The sequence below is a fragment of the Mobula birostris genome, chromosome 10, assembly GCF_030028105.1.
Source record: "Mobula birostris isolate sMobBir1 chromosome 10, sMobBir1.hap1, whole genome shotgun sequence".
Taxonomy (NCBI): domain Eukaryota; kingdom Metazoa; phylum Chordata; class Chondrichthyes; order Myliobatiformes; family Myliobatidae; genus Mobula; species Mobula birostris.
The window spans coordinates 35824468-35850346 of record NC_092379.1 but is presented as its reverse complement, the minus strand read 5'-3'; the positions used below and the strand labels follow the sequence as shown (position 1 = coordinate 35850346).

General features: G+C 45.7%; 1 protein-coding gene across 1 annotated transcript in view; it reads left to right on the top strand.

Moving 5' to 3' along the window:
• The window catches only part of LOC140203581 (serine/threonine-protein phosphatase 2A 65 kDa regulatory subunit A beta isoform-like), a 71455-nt gene that overhangs the window by 43160 nt on the left and 2416 nt on the right, over positions 1–25879 (top strand). The window contains 4 exon segments of the mRNA XM_072269626.1: positions 1422–1482; positions 3257–3411; positions 14904–15046; positions 17941–18032. Of these exon segments, the coding sequence (XP_072125727.1) occupies positions 1422–1482; positions 3257–3411; positions 14904–15046; positions 17941–18032 (451 nt within the window).

Here is a 25879-nt window from a genome sequence, read left to right as displayed (position 1 = left end):
GTGCAAACACAAAGTAGATTTTCTTCAATAAGGCCTTTGACAAGGTCCCGCATGGGAGGTTAGTTAGGAAAATTCAATCGCTAGGTATACATGGAGAGGTGGTAAATTGGATTAGACATTGGCTCAATGGAAGAAGCCAAAGAGTGGTATCAGAGAATAGCTTCTCTGAGTGGAGGCCTGTGACTAGTGGTGTGCCACAGGGATCAGTGCTGGGTCCATTGTAATTTGTCATCTATATCAATGATCTGGATGATAATGTGGTAAATTGGATCAGCAAATTTGCTGATGACACAAAGATTGGAGGTGTAGTAGACAGTGAGGAAGGTTTCCAGAGCCTGCAGAGAGACTTGGACCAGCTGGAAAAATGGGCTGAAAAATGGCAGATGGAGTTTAATACAGACAAGTGTGAGGTATTGCATGTTGGAAGGACAAACCAAGGTAGAACATACAGGGTTAATGGTAAGGCACTGAGGAGTGCAGTGGAACAGAGGGATCTGGGAATACAGATAGAAATTCCCTAAAAGTAGTGTCACAGGTAGATAGGGTCGTAAAGAGAGCTTTTGGTATATTGGCCTTTATTAATCAAAGTATTGAGTATAAGAGCTGGAATGTTATGATGAGGTTGTATAAGGCATTGGTGAGGCCGAATCTGGAATATTGTGTTCAGTTTTGGTCACCAAATTACAGGAAGGATATAAATAAGGTTGAAAGAGTGCAGAGAAGGTTTACAAGGATGTTGCTGGGACTTGAGAAACTCAGTTACAGAGAAAGGTTGAACAGGTTAGGACTATTCCCTGGAGCGTAGAAGAACGAGGGGAGATTTGATAGAGGTATATAAAATTATGATGGGTATAGATAGAGTGAATGCAAGCAGGCTTTTTCCACTGAGGCAAGTGGAGAAAAAAACCAACAGGTGCGTCTTTGGATTGTGAGAGGAAACCCGCGCTTTCCGCAGGGAAAATGTACTGGCTCCTTACAGGTGACATCAGAATTCCCAAGCTGTAATAGTGTCACGCCAACTGCTACGCCACCGATAGTGGTTAGTAACGTTCTTACTGTCTGCATTAAACCATCGGACACTTTTAAGATTTTTCCTATTTTTCATGGATCACAGTCCTGGTATTGACACAAAGAAATTAATTAAGGATAGTCAAAATACTAGATGCAAGTCCCTTAGATAGGGTATCTTCTGTGTAGCCTTCTGCCACGGCACAATCTAGTTTTGTGCAGTTTATTAGAGCATGTTGCCAGTCTTTCTTGTGTGACCCCTTCACCATTGGCTCAAAGGAGTTAGCAAACTGTACTGGTAAGTAGCGAAAGGTGAAGACGGCTACAATGCAAATGTGGCAAGTTGGCATGTTCTACTAGAAATTCGAGGGGTTATTTTATCAACATTCTTTCTTTTGTCAAAACCTGTTTAGGGAGTGGAGTTTTTTGATGAGAAGTTGAACTCCTTGTGCATGACGTGGCTGGTGGATCGCGGTGAGTATCGCCTTGATGAATCGTTACTTTTGTTGAACGAAAGTCCTTCAAAGTTGTCCATGTCATCTTACTGGTGCTTCCATGATGCTGAGTGACCCTACCAGGTGCCTAACCAAAAATCCTTCATCGTGCTTTGTCACATCCTCAAAGGATTGGGTCAGGCTCAAGACACGACATGCCCCTCACAAAGCCATGCTGACTCTCCGGAATCAGACTATGCTTCTTGTAAATCCTGTCTGTAGGAATCTTCTCCTGTAATTTGCCCACCAGTGAAGTAAAACTGACTGGTCTATAATTCCCAGGGTCATCCCTACTCTCTTTCCTGAACAAGAAAATAACATTTGCCAACTTCCAATCATCTGGTACTTCCTCCGGTGAGGACTGGCCAGTGAGGATGCCCAGATCGTCACTAAAGGTGCAGCAATCTCTTCCCTTGCTTCCCGTAGTAACCCTGGGGTATATCACATCTGGCCCCAGGGACTTATCTATCCTAGGGCTTTTCAAAATTCCAGAACATCCTCTTTCTCAATGTCAACATGTTGCAGCATATCACTGCCCTCGCAAGCATCAAGGTCCCTCTCACTGGTGATTACTAAAGAAAAGTATTCATTGCGGATCTCCCCCAAAGTCCACCAACTCCAAACATTTTGCCTCTTTTAGCTCTGGCCGGCCCAGACTCTCACTCTGGCCATCCTCCTGTTCTTCTTCTGAATCCAACTCGCCAAGTCCTTCTCGTGGCCCCTCCTAGTTCTCCGAAGTCCATTCTTCACTCCCTTACTGGCCACATTGTAACCCTCTGGAGCCCAGGCTGATCTTTGCATCCTATGCTTCTAGACTAGCTGTTGCGCATCTCTTGTCAAGCATGGCTCCTTCACCCTTCTGTTCTTTCCCTGTCTCAGTGGGACAAAACTCTGCAGAGCTCCATCCAAGTGAAGCCCAACACGACTTCCACATTTCAATTGTGTGTTTCTGAGTGCATTCATCCCAGTTTGTACTCCCAGATTCCTGCCCAATGTCTAATACCATCATAGTTCAAACACCGGCGCCCCCCTCCCCCCCAGTTATTACTGCTGCAAGCAATCTTGTCGTACTCTTGTACACATGGCAACAAGAAACAGACTTGACTTTGACCAATACGTTTATTTATTTAATTATTCCAGAATAGCATGGAACAGGCCCAACGAGACGCACTGCCCAGCAACCGGCCGATTTAACCCTCGCCTCATCACAGGACAGTTTACAATGACCAATCAGACTACTAAGTAATAAATAATGGTAATCTATTCGAAGTATTTTTTAAGTATCTACTGGGGCGACACAGTGGCGTCTGGTTAGCGCAACACTTTGCAATTGGGTTCGATTCCCACTGCCACCTGTGAGGAGTTTATACATTCTCAGCCTGACTGCGTGGGTTTCCTCCGGGTGCTCCTGTTTCCTCCCAGAGACCTACTGGTTGGTAGGTTAACTGGACATTGTAAATTGTCCTATAATTAGGCTAGGGTTAATCGGGGGTGGCTCGCAGGGCAAGAAGGCCCTGTTCCACGCTGTATCTCAATAAATAATCAATAATAAATAAGTATATTAAAATGCTACTTTCCAAGTGCATAATTTCCTCCACTGTGTGTAACTTGGTATGGAACTGGTTGACACTTTGAAGAAGGTGGTACGAGCATTTCATTTCGGAACTTTGTATTTTATCAGCAAGGTACATATTTGAAAATCAAGTAGTAACAGCGATCAGATCATTTCTTGACCTGTGAACGCTGTCTTGCAGTGTACGCCATTCGCGAGGCCGCGACCAACAACTTGACCAAGTTGGTGGAGAAGTTTGGCAAAGACTGGGCAGAATCCACCATTGTGCCGAAAGTACTTGCCATGGCCAGTGACCCCAACTACCATCACAGAATGACCACCCTCTTCTGCATTAACGTGAGTATAGCTTTGACAATGTACTTGCCCATGGCCAGTGACCCCAACTACCATCACAGAATGACCACCCTGTTCTGCATTAACGTGAGTATAGCTTTGACAATGTACTTGCCCATGGCCAGTGACCCCAACTACCTTCACAGAATGACCACCCTCTTCTGCATTAACGTGAGTATAGCTTTGACAATGTACTTGCCCATGGCTAGTGACTCCGACTACCATTGCAGAATGACCACTCCGTTCTGCATAACGTGAGTATAACTTTGACAATACTTCCATTACACTTCACAAGCTGCTAAAATATTTCATGAATAAAACGTACAGTAAGAACACACACTAAAGAATAAAGAATTTAACAAAAATACTATGGATTTGTTTAAAATGTTCTTTTAATATATTCTTTGTGAATGTTTAGATTCTGCAAAAAATCAATTAACACTTTGCCAAAGCTGCTCCTTCCAATATTGACATCTGCTTCATACGAGCTTCTGTGCTTTCGTTATTTGCTGAGGTGTAGCGGTGTTTTGTGTTTAATCTGCAAGGTGTCTGGAGTAAAAATTGAGTTGAGGACGAGACTTTTTATGATTTCGTGTGGCAGAGTTCCTAACCGTCCCTGTGGAAATGGACTGATGGTGTTAGCTGAAGGACAACTGATTTAATGACCTGTTGACCCACCAGATGGCTTACAGCTTTCAAGTTTTATTTCTCAAGGGTCTGTTTCCGTGCTGTAGTGGACTATGGCTCTGTCTTTTGCTTAGAGATCTGAGTACCTTGAAATGGACATTATACATTATCTGGCTGAGGGAATTGTAAGTTTTTTGACGCAACTAGTTTCAATTTACAAGTGTACTTAAAGGCCCCCACAGTCATTCCAGTTGCGGAATTAACTTCTTTCCCTGGATTTATTTGATGGGCCTGGGCTTTGCTGGAGTTTGGACAAGGTGAAGGAGAGATTCAGTTGAAATGCCTAGATAAAATGGATGTTTCTAAAAGTGGGTGAGTCTCGGACTGGAGGGCACAGCCTTTGGAACAGAGGGATATCCCTTTAGAATGGAGATGAAGAATTTCTTTAGCCGAAGCGTGGTGAGTCTACAGAATTCATCGCCACAGGCGGTGATGGGAGGCCAAGTAATTGGGTGTATTTAAAGTGGAGCTTGATAGGTTCTGGAGGGTGTCGAGAGGTCTGCACGACCTGGCGTTTTTGCGGTATCCTCAAGGATTTGGCAATCTGGACTCTCAAGAATGCAGGTGCAGCGGCCGCGACCATTGCTGGGAGTGGACTTCAGGTTGGATGAGAGTGGCCTGAGAGGGGAAAATGAAGTGGTGTTCAGTCGATTTCAACAACGAGCCAGGTTAAAAAGTTTAAAGAGTCGCAGGGGGAAAGACTAACTTCTCTGTGAGGCTTTACACACCTCAGCAGTGAACCGACTGTTACTGTCAGCACTTGTCTCCGTACTGAATTGACTTGCTGGCTGTGCCCTGCGACCATTGGGACCCTGGCTCAGATAAAGTGCTGAACTGGCTCCTTGGCTGTGGAGTGCAACCATTGGGCCCCTGGACTGGTTTCACTTCTCTCAGCACAGAACTGATTCCCTTGCTGTGGCCTGCAGCCATCTACTGATCTGAACTGGCTCCCTGCCTGTGGGCCTAATTTCGGCGACCCTGCGGTTCATGTTCTGTTTCTTACTGGTTTACTATTTTTTTATCCTTGTTTGCCCGATTTGTTCTCTTTGGGCACATTGCGTGTCTGACAGTCTTTGCTGTTTAGGATTCTTTCTTTTTCCATGGATTCTCTTGTGTTTCTTTGCTTTATGGCTGCCTGCAAGAAGACGAATCTCCTGCTTGTATATGGAGTTCATACTTTGGTAGCAATGTACTTTGAAATTTAGACCTCTGGATCAGCAGGAACACCTCAGAAAGATATGCCTGCACGGGCTGGACCAAAACAGGGCTAACAGCCTGCGGGTGTGCTCGCTGGGATTCAAACTCATAGGGATGGGCCACAGGCCACATTTACAGTTGAGGTGGCAGTGGAGTTAAATATCGAAGGGAAACAAAGCAAGCCCAGTAAGGAGAGCAAACCTCAGTCTGATAAGAAATGCAAGATTATATTTATTTTGGTGTAAGCAACATTACTAGTTAAGCAAATGAGCTCACAGGAGGGTGATATTGTTACTGTCATAGAGAGGGTTGAATGGCTGAACGATTCACTCAGTGAATGGTGTGGTGGGCGTGGCACCATAATATTGATTTATTACTGAAATATCGAGGACGAGGACATTCTGGGACACACCTTACTAATCCACAAGCCTCTACTGGTGAACTTCCAGTAAGATGGCGGTGTGCTGGGGCGCGGCGGGTTCTACGGGGCCAGCCAAACATGTTACTATCTTTTGTTTATTTCTTTACAATCTCAAGACCCTGCTGGAAGTTAAGCACTTAAAGAGTGCTGCCCACCTACCCCATCGGCGTAGAAACTGAAGAAGCTGGACTTGGGGCAGATCGTTCTGCTCCCTGCGTCAGAGAGTCAGCAATGTGGTTGGCGTGCAGACTGGCAGCGAGCAATTGTCTTAGTCTCTTTTCTTGTGATTGCAAAACCCTGTTGAGCATTGTTAATGTGTAATGCTGCAAGTCTGGTCTTCTGATTTATTGCGGACTACAGGGGCTGGCAGCAGGGGTGACTGACACCCCTGCAGGGTGAGCGGATGTGGCCTCAAGCCATGGGGCCGCCTGTTTGCAGCCACCCAGGAGAGAGGCATCAAGAGCTGGCACTGGAGGTGGTGTAGCGCAGCGTTTAAGCTAACGTTGGTGCTGTCCCTCTCCCCCCAAGTGTTTGCTTGGCAGAAGGCAGGATGTATGTGTTCGACTACAGACTGCTGCAACATTCATGGACTCAGGGACTTGGACTATATTTGTTGTGTGACTATATTTTACTGCTATATGTGCCACGTGCTGTGTATGACTGTTGGTACTGTGTTTTGTACCTTGACCCTGAAAGAACACTGTTTTGTTTGGGTGTATTCATGGGTATTCGTGAATGACAATTAAACTTGAACTTGATGTAAACAGCCAAGAACAGCAAAACATTGGAATATTACCTGCAAGCTGCACACCAACCGGACTTGGAAATATATTGCCATTACTTCTGAAACCCCCTTTTCACTGGGCGTCTCTGGAAATGCAGCCTTTTAGCCCCTCGCAAACAGCCACTGGACTCCGCGGGGAGAAACTTCAGGCTTCGTACATCTGAGGTGTATGTGACTTTGGTCCCGCAAAATCCGTGAGGTTGGGATGTCTCACCTACCCAAACCCCGGTTTGTGTGAATGCTGTGTGATTTACTGCCCCTGGCAATCGCCTGTCAGCAGAAAATAACAGATTGTACACTGCATAGAATTATTCAGGAGTATATTTAAGAATGTTAACTTCAGCAAACAGTTATTAAAGGAAAGAAAGAGAAAAAAAGCAAAAAGGGCCCATTCTACTTAAAAAGTCACGTATACAGTGGAGCTCAAATCTTGAACTTGTCTGTAAATGGTGTGCTGGACCCTCCCTCCATCTGCGTGAAAGCACTGGAAATCCATCTTGAACAAAGAGGCTTTCCCACGGGATTATTGGTCCTTCCTCCTTGAAGCCATTCATCTGCAGAAAGCACCCTCATCGTCCACTATCTTTTCTCCTGTCTTCTCCCAGCTCCGGCCAAACAAAGACCTCTCTGCCCAGTAATCTCTAGCACCTTCTCCCAATTCTACCATCCTGATTGGATGACACCTCATTCCTGAGCTCAAAACCAAACAGGCTGAAAGCAGAACAGATTGCTCTTACAGAACTGCTAAAATGAAATGCCTACAGCATAGCAGTAAAAATCTGAACCAGGGCATTGACTCTGACTGGGTCAGAACCCTGGATCACCCACCCTAACTGCATTGTGGGTGCACCCACACCTCAAGGGCTGCAGCCCACCACAAAGGAATTAAATACCACTTCAACCTGTGATGCCCACACATTCCTTGGAGGAATATGCAAAAAGAGCTTCAAGTAACAGAGTACAGGTAGTCCCTAGGAGTGGTCACATACGACAGCTCTCCCAGTATTCAGCATGAGGTACAGAAGCAAGGATATCAGAATCAGGTTTAACGTCACCGGCATAATATTGTGAAATTTGCTGTCTTTGTGGCAGCAGCACAGTGCAACACATAATAATAGAGAAAACTGTGAATTACAGTAAATATATAAAATAATAGTGCGGAAAAAGAAATAAAAAGTAGTGAAGTAGAGCATGGGTTCAGTGTCCATTCAGAAATGGCAGAGGGGAAGAGACTGTTCTGGAATCGCTGAGTGTGTGCTTTCAGGCTTCTGTGCCTCCTTCCTGAGGGTAGCAGTGAGAAGAGGGCATGTCCTGGGTGGCGGGGGTCCTTCACCATGGATGCCGCCTTTTTGAGGCATCGCTCCTCAAAGATGTCCTGGATATGAAGCAGAAAGGCAAAACACAGTTGTGCGATTTATCAGGTTATAGCAGTACAGAACCTCAACTTCTCTGATATCAGCACGAACTATTTCAAAGGGAATGGCCCAAAGGAGGGGGGATCCAGGAAAACTTCGTGAGAAACAGAGTGAGAGAAGGACGTGGCTGGAAAACTCGAGCAGTGCAAGAAACCGAGTTATTAGGAGTCTTCAGTGGGGTTGGATATGGATATGTTTCCAAGGCCTGATGAAATGTATCCTTGGCTGTTATGGGAAGGAAGGGCTGAGCTCCCAAGGTCTCTTTGAGAGTTCAGTGAAACCCTCTCTCATTGCTCCCCCTCCGTGATCTCTGCTTCCCTTCGACGGGAGTCAGTGAAACCTTCTCTCACTCTGTGATATCTGCTCAGCTCTTTACTTCATCCCTCCCCCCTCCTGGTTTCACCCAGCACCTTGTATTTCTTTCTCCACTCACCTTCCACGCCCCCCCCAACTTTTAAATCTACTCATCTTTTTTCTCCACTCCTGCCGAAGGGTCTCGGCTGGAAATGTCGACTGTACTCTTTTCCACCGATGCTGCCTGGCCTGCAGAGTTCCTCCAGCATTTTGTGTGTGTTCAAGGATCCTGGTAGTTTAAAATCCTAAATTGTCACAGAACAGGTGGCAGGTAACTGGATCCCAGCAGTATGGTGCCGTTCTTCAACGAAGGCAGCAACTGGTAACTACAGAGCTGTGAATCTAACATCAGTGGTAGAAAGGGTGTTGTAAAAAGTCTCGAGGGACGGGATTCAGCTGCACTTGGGCAGAGCTTCATCAGAAATGGTCAGCGTGCAAGTGGTGATTCTGTCGGCCAGTTTGAGTTTCTTGGAGTTACGGGTGTACTCATGCAGTTGGTGTTGTCTACAGGGACTTTGGTAAATATTTTGACAAAATCCCCAAATGAGCAAGAGACCAAGGGATCCGAAGTAACTTCACAAATTGGGTTCAAGGTTGATTTGCTGATCAGCTTTTGTGATTACCCCGTGGCGTACCACAGGAATCTGTGCTGGAACTCTCCTGTAAATGATTTGGATGTGGCTGGAAGTTTAGAAGATGACATAAAAATGTGAGCTTTGTCTTGCAGCGTTAGTGCTAATGATGGTGAATTGGTTAGTTGGCAAACTAGGCAGAGCAATTGTACCTAGAACATAGAACGTTAAAGCACTGTGTTAAAGTGCTGTGCTGATCTTTTAACCTACTCTGAGATCAATCTAACCGTTCCCTCCTACATAGCCCTCCATTTTTCTGTCATCTGTGTGCCTATCTAAGAATTTGTCAAATGCCCCAATGCATCTGCCTCTACCATCACGCCTGGCGGGGATTCCACACACCCACCCACTCTGTGTGTGTGAAACAAAAATCTTACCTCTGTACCTTCCTCCAATCATCTCAAAATTATGCCTCTGGTATTGGCCATTTCTGCCTTGGGAAAAAGTCTCTGGCTGTCCACTCTATCCACACCTCTCATCCTCCTGCACTCCAAACAGAAAAAGCCCCAACTCACTCAACCTTTCCTCATAAGACACGCTCTCTAATGCAGGCAGCCTCCTGGCAAGTCTCCCCTGTGTCCCCTCTGGATCTTCTCCATGCTTCCTATGACAAGAAGGAAGAAAAAGAAAAAATTTAAAGAAAAACTGGATAGGTATATGGACAGGAAAGGAATGGAGGGTTATGGGCTGAGTGCAGGTCGGTGGGACTAGGTGAGAGTGGAGTTCGGCACGGACTAGAAGGGCCGAGATGGCCTGTTTCCGTGCTGTAATTGTTGTATGGTTCTACAAGTCACTTATAAATCAATAGCATCATAACATTTTAAGTAACATTTGGATATTAAACACACAGCACGCATTTTCCCCGCATGAGCATATAAAATCATTGCAACACACCAATATCGCTGAATCAGTGGGAGCCCTGGGCTTGTTTCCCTGCAACAAGATGGTCCTATCACGGGCTGATGGGAGTCAGCGATACTCGAAGGGGGTTCCTTATGTCCAGTCTTTTCCGCAATTTAGTTTTCGTTGCATTCATTGCAGAGATATGTTGGAAATGGAAGCACCGTTTTCAGTGCTTTCATGGCTATCTCAGGATACTTAGCCTTGACTTTGATCCAGAATGCCGGCAGAGATGTTATGTCAAACATACTGTTCAGCCCGCCGTCATTTGCAAGCTCGAGGAGCTGATCTTATTCCCGTGCTGACATGGATGACGTGCGAGTAATGACCTCGCGTGTGTTCAAGCTGAACAGTGGGTGAGAGGGAATGAGGAAAGGTGCAGCGACTCCTATCGCCGAATCATGTCGTTTCCTCGTGGCCCGGTAGCACATGCTTTGTGGCTTGGTACTGGTCCGCAGCACGGTGGTTGGGGACTGCTGCGCTAGGGAAATTCTAAGCAGTTTCTAGAGTAGGTTACCTGGTCGGCACAACATTGTGGGCCGAAGGGCTTGTAATGTGCTGTGAATTTCTGTGTTCGGAAACATGTGGTTAAACCTCCCAGCCCTCTCGTGCTTTCCCACTTATTTCTGCCTGCTCTGCTTACCGGACCTGCCTGTTTAGTTAGTTTGACATGGAATTCTGAGTTAACACCTGCTACACTAGTATCCTGTGTCCCAGCCCTGCTGCCTCACCAGCTTAAACCCTCCCAAAGTGCTCGAGCAAAGGTATGGATAAAAGGGACGCACAGAGGCGGTTTCCAATAGTGCAAGAGTCTGGGGCCAGAGGGCACAGCCTCAGAATAGAAGGACATCCCTTTACAGCAGAAGTGAGGAGGAATTTCTTTAGCCAGAGGGTACTGAATCTGTGGAATTCATTGTCACAGACGGCTTTGGAGGCCAAGTCATTGAGTATATCTAAAGTGGAGGTTGATAGATTCTTGATTTGTTAAGGGCGTGAAAGGATACGGGAGGAGGCAGAAGAATGGGGTTGGGAGGAAAAATAAATCAGCCATGATGGAATGGCAGAGGAGACTCATGGAAACAAAGAAAACCTACAGCACAATACAGGCCCTTCGGCCCACAAAGCTGTGCCGAGCATGTCCCTACCTTAGAAATTACTCCGCTTACCTATAGCCCTCTATTTTTCTAAGCTCCATGTATCCATTCAGGTGTCTCTTCAAAGACCAGATCGTTTCCGCCTCCACCGCCGCCTCTGGCAGCCCATCCCGTACACTCACCACTCTCTGCATAAAATAAACTTGCATTGAAACATAGAAAACCACAGCACAATACAGGCCCTTCAGCCCGCAAGGTTGTGCCAAACATGTCCCTAACTTAGAAATTACTCAGCTTACCTGTAGCCACCTATTTTGCTAAGCTCCATGTACCTATCCAAAAGTCTCTTAAAAGACTCTATCGTATCTGGCTCCACCACCGATGCCGGTAGCCCATTCCACACACTCACCACTCTCTGAGTAAAAAACTTACCCCTGACATTTCCTCTGTACCTACTCCCCAGCACCTTAAACCTGTGTCCTCTTGTGGCAACCATTTCAAACCTGGGAAAAAGGCTCTGACTATCCACATGATCAATGCCTCTCATCATCTTACACACCTGTATCAGGTAACCTCTCATCCTGCATCGTTCCAAGGAGAAAAGGCCGAGTTCACTCAACCCATTCTCATAAGTCATGCTCCCCAATCCAGGCAACATCCTTGTAAATCTCCTCTGCACCCTGTCTATGGCTTCCACATTCTTCTTGTAGTGAGGCGACCACAGTACTACAAGTGGGGTCTGACCAGGGTCCTATATAGCTGCAACATTACCTCTCGGCTTCTAAATTCAGTTCCATGATTGATGAAGGCCAATACACTGTATGCCTTCTTAACCACAGAGTCAACCTGCGCAGCAGCTTTGAGCGTCCTATGGACTCGGACCCCAAGATCACTCTAATCCTCCACACTGCCAAGAGTTTTACCATTAATACTATATTCTGCCATCATATTTGACCTACCAAAATGAACCACTTCACACTTATCTGGGTTGAATTCCGTCTGCCACTTCTCAGCCCAGTTTTGCATCCTATCAATGTCCCGCTCTAACCTCTGACAGCCTTCTACACTACCCACAACACCTCCAACCTTTGTGTCTCAGCAAACTTACTAAGCCATCCCTCCACTTCCACTTCCTCATCCAGGTCATTTATAAAAATCACGAAGAGTAAGGGTCCCAGAACAGATAACTGAGGCCGACCTCCATGCAGAATATGACCTGCCTACAACCACTCTTTGCCTTCTGTGGGCAAGCCAGTTCTGGATCCACAAAACAATGTCCTCTTGGATTCCATGCCTCCTTACTTTCTGAATAAGCCTTGCATGGGGTACCTTATTAAATGCCTTGCTGAAATCCATATACACTACGTCTACTGCTCTTCCTTCATCATTGTGTTTAGTCACATCCTCAAAAAATTAAATCAGGCTTGTAAAGCACGACCTGCCCTTGACAAAGCCATACTGACTATTCCTAATCATGTTATACCTCTCCAAATGTTCATAAATCCTGCCTCTCAGGATCTTCTCCATCAACTTACTGAGGTAGGACTCTTTGGTCTATAACTTCCAGGGCTATCTCTACTCCCTTTCTTGAATAAAGGAACAATATCGGCAACCCTCCAATCCTCTAGAACCTCTCCCATCCCCATTGATGATTCAAAGATCATCACCAGAGGCTCAACAATCTCCTCCCTCGCCTCCCACGGTAGCCTGGGGTACATCTCATATAGTACTAGCGATTTATCCAACTTGATGCTTTCCAAAAGCTCCAGCACATCCTCTTTCTTAATATCTACATGCACAAGCTTTTCAATCTGCTGCAAGTCATCACAACAATCACTAAGATCCTTTTCTATAGTGAATATGGAAGTATTCTTTAAGTACCTCTGCTATTTCCTCTGGTTTCATACATACTTTCCCACTGTCACACTTGATAGGTCCTATTCTTTCACGTCTTATCCTCTTGCTCTTCACATACTTGTAGAATGCCTTGGGGTTTTCCTTAACCCTGCCTGCCAAGGCCTTCTCATGGCCTCTTCTGGCTCTCCTAATTTCCTTCTTAAGCTCCTTCCTATTAGCCTTGTGCTGTGGTAAAGGAGATAGAATTATGATCACTATCTCCAAAATGCTCTCCCACTGAGAGACCTGACACCTGACCAGGTTCATTTCCGAATACCAGATCAAGTACAGCGTCTTCTCTTATAGGCTTATCTACATATTGTGTCAAGAAACCTTCCTGAACACACCTAACAAATTCCACCCCATCTTAAACCCCTTGCTCTTGGAATCCACCAATCGATATTTGGGAAATTAAAGCCTCCCATCATGACAACTCTGTTATTATTACACCTTTCCAGGATCTGTTTCCCTATCTGCTCCTCGATATCCCTGTTACTATTGGGTGGCCTATGAAAAACACCCAGTAAAGTTATTGACCCCTTTCTGTTCCTAACCTCCACCCACAGAGACCCCGTAGACAATCCCTCCATGGCGTCCACCTTTCCTGCAGCTGTGACACTATCTCTGATCAACAGTGCCACGCCCCCACCTCTTTTGCCTCCCTCCCTGTCCTTGTTGAAACATCTAAAACCCAGCAGTTGAAGTAACCATTCCTGTCCCTGAGCCATCCTAGTCTCTAATGGCCACCACATCATATCTCCAAGTACTGATCCACGCTCAAAGCTCATCCGCTTTGTTCACAACACTCCTTGCGTTAAAATAGACGTATCTCAAACATTCGGTCTGAGAGCATCCTTTCTCTATCACCTGCCTATCCTCCCTCTCGCACTGTCTACAAGCTTTCTCTGTTTGTGAGCCAACCCCCTCTTCCCTAGTCTCTTCAGTTCGGTTGCCACCCGCCAACCATTCTAGTTTAAACTCTCCCCAGCAGGCTTAGCAAACCTCCCTGCCAGCATATTGGTCCCCCTCAGATTGAAGTGCAACCTGTCCTTTTTGTACAGGGCACAGCTGCCCCAAGAGAGGTCCCAATGATCCAGAAATCTGAATCCCTGCCTCCTGCTCCAATCCCTCAGCCACGCATTTATCCTCCACCTCATTTACCCCTGACATCTCCTCTGTACCCACTCCCAAGCACCTTAAAACTATGCCCTCTCGTTCTAGCCATTTCAGCCCTGGGAAAAAGCCTCTGACTATCCACACAATCAATGCCTCTCATTATCTTGTTCACCTCTATCAGGTCTCCTCTCATCCTCGTTCGCTGCATAGAGAAAAGGCCGAGTTCACTCAACCTATTCTCATAAAGCATGCTCCACAATCCAGGCAACATCCTTGTAAATCTCCTCTGCACCCTTTCTATGGCTTCCAAGTCATTCCTGTAGTGAGGCAACTAGAATTGAGAACAGTACTCCAAGTGGGGTCTGACCAGGGCCCTATATAGCTGTAACATTATCTCTCGGCTCTTAAACTCAATCCCACGATTGATGAAGGTCAATGCACCGTATGCCTCCTTAACCGCAGAGTCAACCGCATAGCAGCTTTGAGTGTCCTACGGACTCTGACCAGAAGATTCCTCTGATCCTCCACAGTGCCAGGAGTCTGAGCACTAATGCTATATTCTGCCATCATATATGACTTGATAGCCGAATTCCGCTCTTGCGTCTTATAATCCTGGTTCCCTCTTGGCTCGGGTCACCTTGCCATGGAAGAGATCCCAGTGATGCTGTCTGCTCTGCACCCACACTTTGTACATTTCAGCCGTCCTGCCTTCCTGTTTCTAAACTCGCTCGTACATGGCAGAAGGGGTAGTCCAGCGATTACAATATACCAGCACTTCTTCTTTACAACTTATCTATTGATCTGTAAATCTCTGTTGCAGGACCTCATCTCTCTCCTTGCGGATGATCATTGGTGCCAGTGTGGACTATGCCTTTTTATCATGGGGCAAAATACATTCTGAGCGTCGCACAAATCAGATCGATGATCTTTTCTTCAGTCTTGCTTCGTGAAGGTCGGGGCTGTGAATGAACGTTTGCATTTTCTGCTGTTTTTTTTTAGGTGTTGTCTGAAGCCTGTGGCCAAGAAATCACAGCAAAGCACATGCTGCCGACGGTTCTCCAGATGGCAGGCGATCAGGTGGCAAACATTCGCTTCAACGTGGCTAAAACATTGCAGAAAATAGGACCGGTTTTAGATGCCGGGTAAGTATTTGAGTTGGGGCTTATAACCCGGCCTGTGGAGAATGTTTCACCTCCAGTTTGGAATGGAAATTGAGACGCCACTGTGGTGGCATTTAGTGATGGAGTCGCACCGTCTTTTGTACCCACAGGTCCAATCCGGCCAAGACCACCGTCTCTGCCGGTCCCATCGTCCCAGGTTCTCAACCTGGGGTTCATGGACCCCTAGCGTAATGATCCATGGCACCAAAATAGTTGTGCACCCTTGCTCTAAACCTTTCCTGCCCGCGTCCCTGTCCTTATTGAAGTTGTTAATGTGCCTGCCTCAACCAGTTCCTCTGGCAGCTCATTCCATGTACCGCGTGGGGGAGGGGCATAAACTTAACCCTCAGGCCTCCCCCTCCCCTGTGGTGTTTGCCTCACTTTCCTGCTTGACCTTGATCCTTTGGTACCCTTAAACGATCTTCTTCTCTATCCAGAGGTTAAAGCCATAAGACACAGGAGCAGAACCAGGCCGTTCGGCCCATCGATATTGCACGGCCATTCTATCATGGCTGATTTATTATTCCCCTCAACCCCACTCGCCTGCCTTCTCCCCTTTGTTTTAAAGAAAAGACATCCTCGCCAAGAACATTTAGTAGCCCGTTTCTACCCTCCAAATTACCTGTTTAAGGTCTCTCCACTGCCTTTGTATTCCAAGGGCCTCATTTTACTACAGCTTTCCCAAGCAATGCGCAATATTCCTTTGGGTTCTGGATATAGTCAGTTGTACTGTATAGAAGCATGCCCTCTTGTCCATTACATCCATACTGACAATCACTCCTTGCTATAGTAAACCCACTCAGCCACACTAACTCCACATCCCTCTGTCTTGCTCACTGAACCTGTAGAACAGGCCCATTGGCCCACAATGTTGTGCCAAACTAATTCTTCCTTTTCAGTCCGGACGAAGGGTCTGGGCCCGAAACGTCACCTGTTTATTCATTTCCATAGGTGCTACCTGACCTGCTGAGGTCCTCCAGCATTTTGTGTGTGTTGCTCTGGGTTTCCAACTCCTGCAGACTTTATAAATAAAGCAGCGCCTAATTGAACCGTGTCCTTTTGCCCGCACGTGGCCGATATCCTCCATTCTCCGCACGTTCATTTGCCTGTCTAACAGTGTCTTAAATACTTCAACGCTCACACAAAACGCTGGAGGAACTCAGCAGATCAGGCAGCGTCCATGGAAATGAATAACCATCGACGTTTCAGACCGTGACCCTTCATTGGATCGTAAACACTTGTTCTTGTTTCATACCTGCATCCACTTCCACCAGACCCGTCGGTGTGTTCCAGGTACTCAAATCCTCAGCACATCTTTGAGCTGTTCTCTTCTGGCTCTTACATCTCAACTGTGAGCCGTCTGCCTTTGCCTCAGAATTTTGTAAACTTCTGTCAACTCGTCCCTCCCTCAGACTCCATCACCCTGGAGAAAGCAACCTCTCCGGTAACATCTGCAGTACCAGCCAGCATGTCTTCTGTACCTTTTTCAGATCCTTTAAAGGGGAGGCCAGAGCTGAATTCAGTACTCCAAATGTGACCTAACCAGAGATTTATCACAGGCAACGTCCTGTAAACATCTTCTATACCTTCTCCAAAGTCTCTACACCCTTTAAAGAGCTGGCCAGAGCTGAATTCAGTACTCCAAATGTGACCTAACCAGAGGTTTATCACTGGCAACGTCCTGTAAACATCTTCTGTGCCTTCTTCAAAGTCTCCACACCCTTTAAAGGGGAGACCAGAGCTGAATTCAGTACTCCAAATGTGACCTAACCAGCGGTTTGTCACAGGCAACGTCCTGCAAACATCTTCTGTACCTTCTTCAAAGTTTCCACGCCCTTTAAAGGGGAGACCAGAGCTGAATTCAGTACTCCAAATGTGACCTAACCAGAGGTTTATCAAGTGACTGTCCAGGTTTTTGTTCCGGCCTGCACCACCACCACCTCCTTTGGCAGCTCAGCTACCAACTCCTGCGTGAAAAGTTTGCTCCTCCAATCTTCTTCAATACATCTTCCCTCTCTCCTTCAACCACTGATGGATAAATCCTGGTTAGAAGTGAAAACCGCACAGTGAGATTTCAGTTAACGCCACCACCATCTTCATCAGCATGTGACGTGGGCGATCGTGGTCTCTCCATGGCCACGGTTGTTCTTGGCAAATTATCCTGCAGAACTGGTTTGTGCCATTGACGCCTTCTGGGCCGTGTGTGTTTTTACAAGACGAGGTGACCCCCCCCACCCCCCAGCCATTATCAGTGCTCTTCAGAGATTGTCTGCCCGGCATCAGTGGTCGCACAACCGGGAGTTGTGATCTGCACCGGCTGCACACATGACCGTCCACCATCTGCTCCCACGGCATCGCGTGACCCTGATCAGGTGGGGGGTCTTAAGCAGGTGTTGCACCTTGCCCAAGGGTGACCTGCAGGTCTGCGGAGGGAAGGAGCACCCTGCACCTCCTTTGGTAGCAACGTATCTCCACCCCGCCAACCCGTCCGGTGAACGATTTTTGTGAAATTGTGCGTTTGTGATTTGATTGGAATTTGTGTGGAAAGCAATAACAGACGGATTGCATTAAAAGGAAGAATATGCATTCAGTGCCCCCTCTCTTCAACGGCATAAAAATGCGGCATCCAAATTATTCTCCTTTTGCATCCACTAACCCAAATGAGCTCAGCTGCAGTTTCTGACCGTAGTCTGCTAGTTGAGCTCTGACCCGTATCTGGCCAGTAAACGATCAGTTGTGGTAGTGGGAGCCTGCGTGAGAGGCAGAAAGAGGAGATTTTAATCTGGGTAATATCCAGTATCGCTTTAGATTTAAGTGAATGTGCTGCTGTCTTCTTTTGAAGGTCACAGGTACTAAAAATTGCTTTTAAATCACAGCACTTTACAGAACAAGTTCAAACCAATACTGGAGAAATTGGGTCAGGACCAAGATATGGACGTAAAGTACTTTGCGCAGGAAGCCATGACTGGTAAGTTGTGGCTTTGGACCCAGCTCGGTACGAGCACAAGCATTCTCCCTTCAAGCAGTTGTGGCCTGCATTGTCCTAGAGTCTGTCACTGGGACTCTGAAGATGAGCACAAGACAAGATGGGTGTCTGCTGGGTTCCTGCTGTGGGGGCACTGATGGTAGAAAAGGCTCTTTAAGCTAAAGATGTGTGCTTTGTAATCTGCACGTGTAACGAGTGAGGGTCGGGGAAAAACATGCAGTCCTCAGCACGTTCATTAAAGGGGATAAAACACAAATTATGGATTCAAAACTCTGGACCAGCAAGAGGGTTATTCGAGCTGCTGGAACAATGCCGTGATATTTGGAACTGTTTCCAGTTAAAGGGATTTACTAATTGTTCAGAATTATAAACCTTGTTACAGAGCCAAGCATGAAGTTCTCAGTTCTGTCTCTTACTTGCCTCCCTGTTTCTGTAAGCTGAATATTTTAAGAACCAATCCAGAGTTTTGAGTACAATCCTCAGTAAAGAGTTCTGTGTTTATATTAGGTGATTCTTAGGGTTTAGGAACGGGTGTTAAAATCTAGTGCCAGACATCCCACCCTGCAAAACCTCATTTCAGGGAGGTAGCACCATCAATTTGCAGGAGACTTTCGGGAGAGGTGGGATGTCTGCAATAGAGTAGCCATTAGCAGCTAGCCAGCTAGTTTAAATAATGTTAGTTATGTTAATGAATGAATGACACCTGTTAAACTCACCTCAACACGTCTTTTACAGTCTTAACCCACCATGGGCAAGAGAAACGTCATTGTTGCAATCAGTGCAGCGAGCAACACTGTCATTATTTTGACCCCTGTTATGCAGGAGTACACTTTAGTGTAGTCTGGGGTGATGTATGTTTTCTATTTTTTTTGGAACACTCTGCATGGCGGGCTCTCGCTCACACTCTCTCTCTCTCTCTCTCTCTCTCTCTCTCATGGTCGCTCGCGCGCTCTCAAGCACTCTCGCTTGCTTTCTCGCTCGCTCTCTCACTCGTGTGCTCTCGCTTGCTCTCTCTTGCGCTCACGCTCTCTTGCTTTCTCTCGCTCACTCTCAAAAAAATTGATTTCCATGATATTGTATATAATTTGCGGGCATCAGGGAGCCGCTATTCATATCCGGGAGCCTCCCGGAACTTCCGGGAGAGGTGGCATGTCTGTAGTGCTACCATTCAATAGGTCTTATAGTGACTGAGGCCTCCGTCGGTCGGAGTCGACCATGGATGTTGTGTCCTAGCTGTCCAGATACACAAGACTGGGCAGTACGATATGGAGAGCAAGCTGTTGCCCCATGTAGCAAGCTCCCCGTCTGCACGCACCCAAAGGAGTGGCAGATTGAGTTTGGTACCAGGAGCACCACAGGAGTTGTCAGTCAGCGTAGGACTGCCTTAGGGACTCCAGCTCCGGGTTTACTCCCGAAGCATTCCCTGTGAGTGGGTACAGCCGCAAGGCAGCAGAGGTTTGAGATCCGAATTTTCCTTCTCCTAGATGAGCTGACGAGTCCCATCTGCCCGAATAGGTCTTGAAGCAACAGGAATTAAGAGTTGGCAATTGTATGAATTCACTTGCAATATTTTAGAAATGACATACTCCATCGCTAGAATTCCCACAAGTTGTTGTCATAGCTTACAGATAGATGCGTGTTCTGATTATCTTCAGAAACGTTCCCATTTTGTCTCCTTTTAATATCTAATCTGTATGTTTTCCTTCTTATCTAGTGCTTGCCTTATCGTAGAAAGGAGTGAAGAAACGGCTGTCCAGACTTGCAACGAGATCTGCCGCTGACATCTTTGAAAACCTTCTTCACTCTCTCTTTGTACCGTATAGGAAAAAGGAAAGTTACGTCACATCCGGAGTTTTTCCAGTTGGCGGACGATTTCCGTCCACGCCTCTCTGACGTAGTGGGGAACCGCGTACGAGGCAAGTTACAGCAGTGGTTTGCCATTGCCTTCTGCCGGGTGAGTTTCCAAAGAGATCACCAGCTCGTAACCCAGCATGGATGGAAAGCGTGCAGGGGAGCTGGCTGGATTCAAACTCGGGGTGACGCCACTACAGCATCAGCCGGGTCAGCCTACTGTATGATATGGGGACTACTTTATGTTGTAGTAACACGTCGTTGCATGCGCTGTTAGGCGCACATTGATACGTATGTGTGTGTTCTGCATCGTTTTCTACTGGTAAAGAACCATGAAACTTCACTCCTGTCTCCAGCATTTTTATTAATAGCATTGTTGTGTAGCCAGGCCACACACACAACACTCTTTAAAGAATTACCCCTGGAAATGTAAACGTCTCATACGTATTGTCACCGGATTTTAGCTGCCTTGTAGATTCTAGTTCTGCAGTCTTTCTGCTGTCTCAATTTAGCTTGAGATATCAAGCTGTCTACTCCCCCTATTTATTTTCATTGACTGTAGTGTACCCAGTGGCATTGTGTATCCGATGGGTTTAACTGTTAACAAGGATGTGAGGTTATTAGCTTTGCTGCTCTGTCGACAGTCACTTGTATCCAGCATGCCTCCTCCTCCTTTCCCAAAACACCTTCGCTTGTATTCCCAGCATCCAGTGGCAAATGCTCGAATTAAAACTGAAGATGTTGCCCAATCTGAAACTGTTGTCGGATGGGGTGGCAGAGGAGGGGCCCAGTGAGGGGCCCACGTTGGATGGGCCTTGGCTTGGGGAAGTGGTCCACATTAATGGGTCCTGACCCTGATGTAGGAGAGGGTTTCGCATTTGATGGGGCCTGGTGAAGGGGTGGGTTCCACATTGATGGGTCCGAAGGTGGGGCCTCATGTTTCTGCACTGCATTGTCCCCAGGTTGCTGAATGATATGCTATAAGTTTTCACCTACCTTAATTTCCCTTTTAATCATTTTTAACATTAAAAGAACGAGTGCCCGTTAGACAGTTATTGAAATGACTTTCAATGCCGACCTCATTATTCCAGTGACTTGAACAGCAGTGCCAGTGAATGCTGTGATTACCTGATGGTTTGGTTAGGCAGCCATTGCTTGTGTACGTATTAGTTAAAGTAGATTTTTCAATAGCTAAGCTTCTCTTCCCGACCAGAATTACACAATATTGTATCATTCCAGTGGTCTAGTCACATTTGGGATGCCATTTCAATATTGCAAATCACGTAATTTAATGTCTGTTAGCTTTTTGAATGATTTTAGAGATTGTGTTAGGCACATTTACCCTGTTACCGGTGGACATCTTTCTCCTAATTTGTTGTTTTGACTGCTTTCCCTAATAAAGTGGATTAAGGTAAACACTGCTTCGTGTTGCACACCAGAGAGGTGCAGGATTTACCTCCTTGCGACTTTTGCGGAGCAGAAACACGTAAAAAGCATGTCATGTGTTTCGTTTCCTTGTAATTTTTTCCTTCTGTTAAATTTCTTTTTGAGGTAGCTTTCTGTGCTATTCAGCTGGTTTTAGACCAAAGTCTTGCACACAAATCAGAGTTAGTCACTGACGATTTAGTCAACGTGGAGAGACAAGTACAGCAGGGGAACAGGCCCTTCACCTCTTCTCTCTGGCGTCTTCTCTCTTCATCTCTTCCTGACAAAAGCCCCAAGCCCAACCTTAGTGTCCCTCACCAGAGAAACCTCCCCTTAATCATAAGACCAGAAGATGGAGGAGCAGAAGTAGGCCCATCAGCCCATCGAGTCTGCTCTGCCATCCAATTCTTCCAGTCATCCCCATTCCCCTTACCTCCTCATGATGCCCTGGCTAATGAAGGACCTATCTATCTCTGCCTTAAATACACCCAATGATTTGGCCTCCACAGCCACTTGTGGCAACAAATTCCACAAATTTACCACCATCTGACTAAAGAAATTTCTCTGCATCTCTCTTCTAAATGGATGTCCTTCAATCTTGAAGTCGTGCCCTCTTGTCCGAGACTCCCCGACCATGGGAAATAACTTTATCATATCTAATCTGTTCAGGCCTTTTAACATTTGGAATGTTTCTATGAGATCCTCCTCCCCTCATTCTCCTGAACTGCAGGGAATACAGCCCAAGAGCTGCCAGACGTTCCTCATACGGTAACCCTTTCATTCCTGGACTCATTCTCGTGAATCTTCGCTGAACCCTCTCCAATGTCAGTATATTCTTTCTAAAATAAGGAGCCCAAAGCTGCACACAATACTCCAAGTGTGGTCACACGAGTGCCTTATAGATCCTCAACATCACATCCCTGCTCTTTTATTCTATACCTCCAGAAATGAATACCAACATTGCATTCGTCGCGTTCACCACCAACTCAACCTGGGGGGTAACCTTTAGGGTATCCTGCTCAAGGACTCCCAAGTCCCTTTGCATCTCTGCATTTTGAATTATCTCCCCATCTAAATAATAGTCTACCTGTTTATTTCTTCCACCCAAGTGCATGGCCATACACTTTCCAACATTGTATTTCACTTGCCACTTCCTTGCCCATTCCCCTGAACTATCCAAGTCTCTCTGCAGGCTCTCTATTCCCTTCACCTATCTTGGTATCATCGGCAAAATTAACCACAAATCCATTAATCCCATAGTCCAAATTATTGACGTACATTGTAAAAAGCAGCAGTCCCAACACCGACCCGTGGAATTCCACTGGTAAGCGGCAGCCAACATAGGATCCCTTTATTCCCACTCTGTTTTATGCCGTTCAGCCAATGCTCCACCCATGCTAGTAACGTCCCTGTAATTCCATGGGTGCTTATTTTGCTAAGCAGCCTCTTGTGGGCACTTTGTTAAAGGCCTTTTGAAAATCCAAATACACCAAGTCTACTGCATCTCCTTTGCCTACCCTGCTTGCAATCTCCTCAAAAATTTGCAGTAGATTTGTCAGGCAGGATTATCATTTCAGGAAGCCATGCTTGCTCTGGCCTATCTTGTCATGTGCCTCCAGGTGCTCCATAATTTCATCCCTAACAATCAATTCCAACAACTTCCGAACTACTGATGTCAGGCTAGCAGGTCTGTAGCTTCCTTTCTGCTGCTCCGACCCTTCTTAGATAGCAGAGTAACATTTGCAATTTTCCAGTCATCCAGTACAATGCCAGAATCTATCGATTCTTGAAAGATCATTGCTAATACCTCCGCAATCTCTCCAGCTACTTCCTTCAGAACCCAAGGGTGCATTCCATCAGGCCCAGAAGATTTATCCACCCTCAGACCATTAAGCTTCCTGAACACCTTCTCGGTCATAATTTTCGCTGCACATACTTCACTTCCCTGACACACTTGAGTGTCCGGTATACCGCAGATGTCCTCCACTTGATGCAAAATACTCTGCCATCTCTGCGTCTCTCATTACAATATCTCCAGCATCATTTTCTATTGGTCCTATAGCTACCCTCAACTCTCTTTTGCCCTTTATATACTTAAAAATGCTTTTAGTGTCTTCTTTGATGTTAGTCACCAGATTCCTTTCATAATTCATCGTTTCTTCTTCCATAAAACTGCAACTTTGAAGCACCCAGGCAACAGTTGTTGTACGCACAGACTTTCCCGTCTCAGCCTCTGAAGCTTGTAACTTCTCCAGGGTTGTCACAGGTCTCTTCATGTACTCCCCTTCTTGCACGGTCACTCAGTTTTCGAGAACGGCCTACTCCCTTCAGATTTATAGCTGCGCCATATCCTTTCCATTTCTTGATGATTGACTTAACTGTACTCCAAGGGATATTCTGCTGCTGAGAAATATTCTTGTATCCATCTGCTGACCTGTGCTTTTCAATAACCTTTTCGCGGAGTTGCTTGGAGTGTTCTTTTGTCTTCGTGGTGTAGTTTTTGCCAGGATCCTGACTCACCAGCAGTTGGACCTCTACTTCTTCTTCTGCTTTTTTGTTTTATGGCGGTTGGCAACCAGTTTTTCAGTGCATTACGGCCACCTGCTAGACTTGTGGTGTTCCAACCAAATATGTGCTGGAGTTCTCTACTTTAGACAATCTAGTTCAGCCTGCAGTTCTCCATTAGCATCACTCTGTAGTTGCAATCCCTCGTGAATGCTTAATGCGCTCATTAGATAATGCCACAAACTGCTATTCTTCCATAATTTTGTCAGATGTTTTCGTGTAGTTGCATTACCTCAATCACATTGATTTCATCTGCATCACTTGTAAGACTAAAATCGTCTTGCTAAAGAATAGTAACTATTGCACGTTATACTTTTAAAATTGCTGTTTTTCCAAGTCTGCTGCTTTTTCAGGTTTTCCTTTTCTTGGATCGTAGCCTGCAGTTGTTTACTGAGACCTCAGAGTTCTTCTTCATTTGCTTCCATGTTTTCATTTTATAATCCAAATGTAGATAATTCGCTTTGCAACACATTCCTTTTCTTTTTGTATCCCTGTAATAATTTCCTCCATTTCCCAATCTCCTTTCCAATTCACAGTTGTTCTTGTCGGGTACTTCTATTTGTTGTTGCAGTTCTGCACCCTGGGCTTCAACCCTAAAATCTGAGTATTTTCCTTAAGTTCTGAAACATATTTCTTGAATTATTTTTATTTTCATATTCTTTTTATTTTTTTATTACAAACAAGAAAAACAAAACAAAACAGCACATCTACAGAAACCACGACCTCAACAAAATCTAATTAAATATCGAGCAGCAAAAGGGAGAAAAATATGAAGGCTAAAGTATACATACGTAGCAGAGGTGCACCGCACCAAAAAACCTCAGTCCTCACCCCGTGAGAAAGTCCAATACAGGGCCCCATATCCTTTCAAAGATGTCCCCTCTGTCCTCATTACATAGTCTCAGTCTCTCCAAATGTACAGTATTTGCCAGTTCTCTCAGCCACAGATCGTACGTAGGCACAGAGTCCATTTTCGGCATTTGCAGGATTAACTTCTTAGCAATCACCCTGTCAAACAATACAGCCTTTTTTTCATACCTATTGGCTGAAGATAGGGAGCTTGTTGCTCCAAAGATGGCTATAAGCAGGTCTGGATCCCGTTGCTTCCCATAAGCCGCAGAGAAAGAGTGAAAAATACTTTTCCAGTATGCATAAAGCTTACAACATGACCAGAATGAATGTGACAAGTTACTGCTCACAGATTTACATCTATTACAAGCCGGTGAAACATCAGAGTAGAAACTGTGCAACTTTACTTTGGAATAATGAAGTTTATGTATTGTTTTAAACTGTATAAGTCTGTGTCTGACGTTGACCGAACAATCATGTATACTCTTTAAACACTCATCCCAGACCTCCTCTGTCAGTTCTATACCCAGTTCATCCACCCATGCCTGTTTAAGACCTGCAGTATTCACCCGAGCTCCATTATGTAGAATCTGACAAAGATAGGATACCGCACTACGAGTAACAGGATCAAATTTATTTATTGCCTCCAGGGACTCATGTTTGTCTAAAACTTCGAAGTTAGGTATATATTTCCTAACATAATCTGAATTTGTAAATATCTAAAAAAAACTAGATGCAGGGATATTATAAACTGCTTGTAACTGTGCAAATGAGGCAAAGCTTCCATTACTATATAGGTCACCTACACTACAGATGCCTCTCTGTTTCCAGGTAGTAAAAAACAGTATCATTCAGGCCAGGCAAAAAGGAATGATTGTCACAAATCGGAGTGTTAATATAAATTTTTGCGGCTTTAACGTGGAGTTGAATCTGCTTCCAAATTCTTGTAGTGCTGCCAACCACGAAGCTGTTACTAAAATGTGACTTATTAACAGCAGTGGGGCAAATAAGGAGAGCTTGTAAGGAAGTCTTTTTACAAAGCACTCGCTCTCTGAGTAACCATGCTGGGCACGAGTCTGAGGTAGAGGGTGGGCCTTTTTTCCACCATGCAAGCATGGATAGGTGGGCAGCCCAGTAAT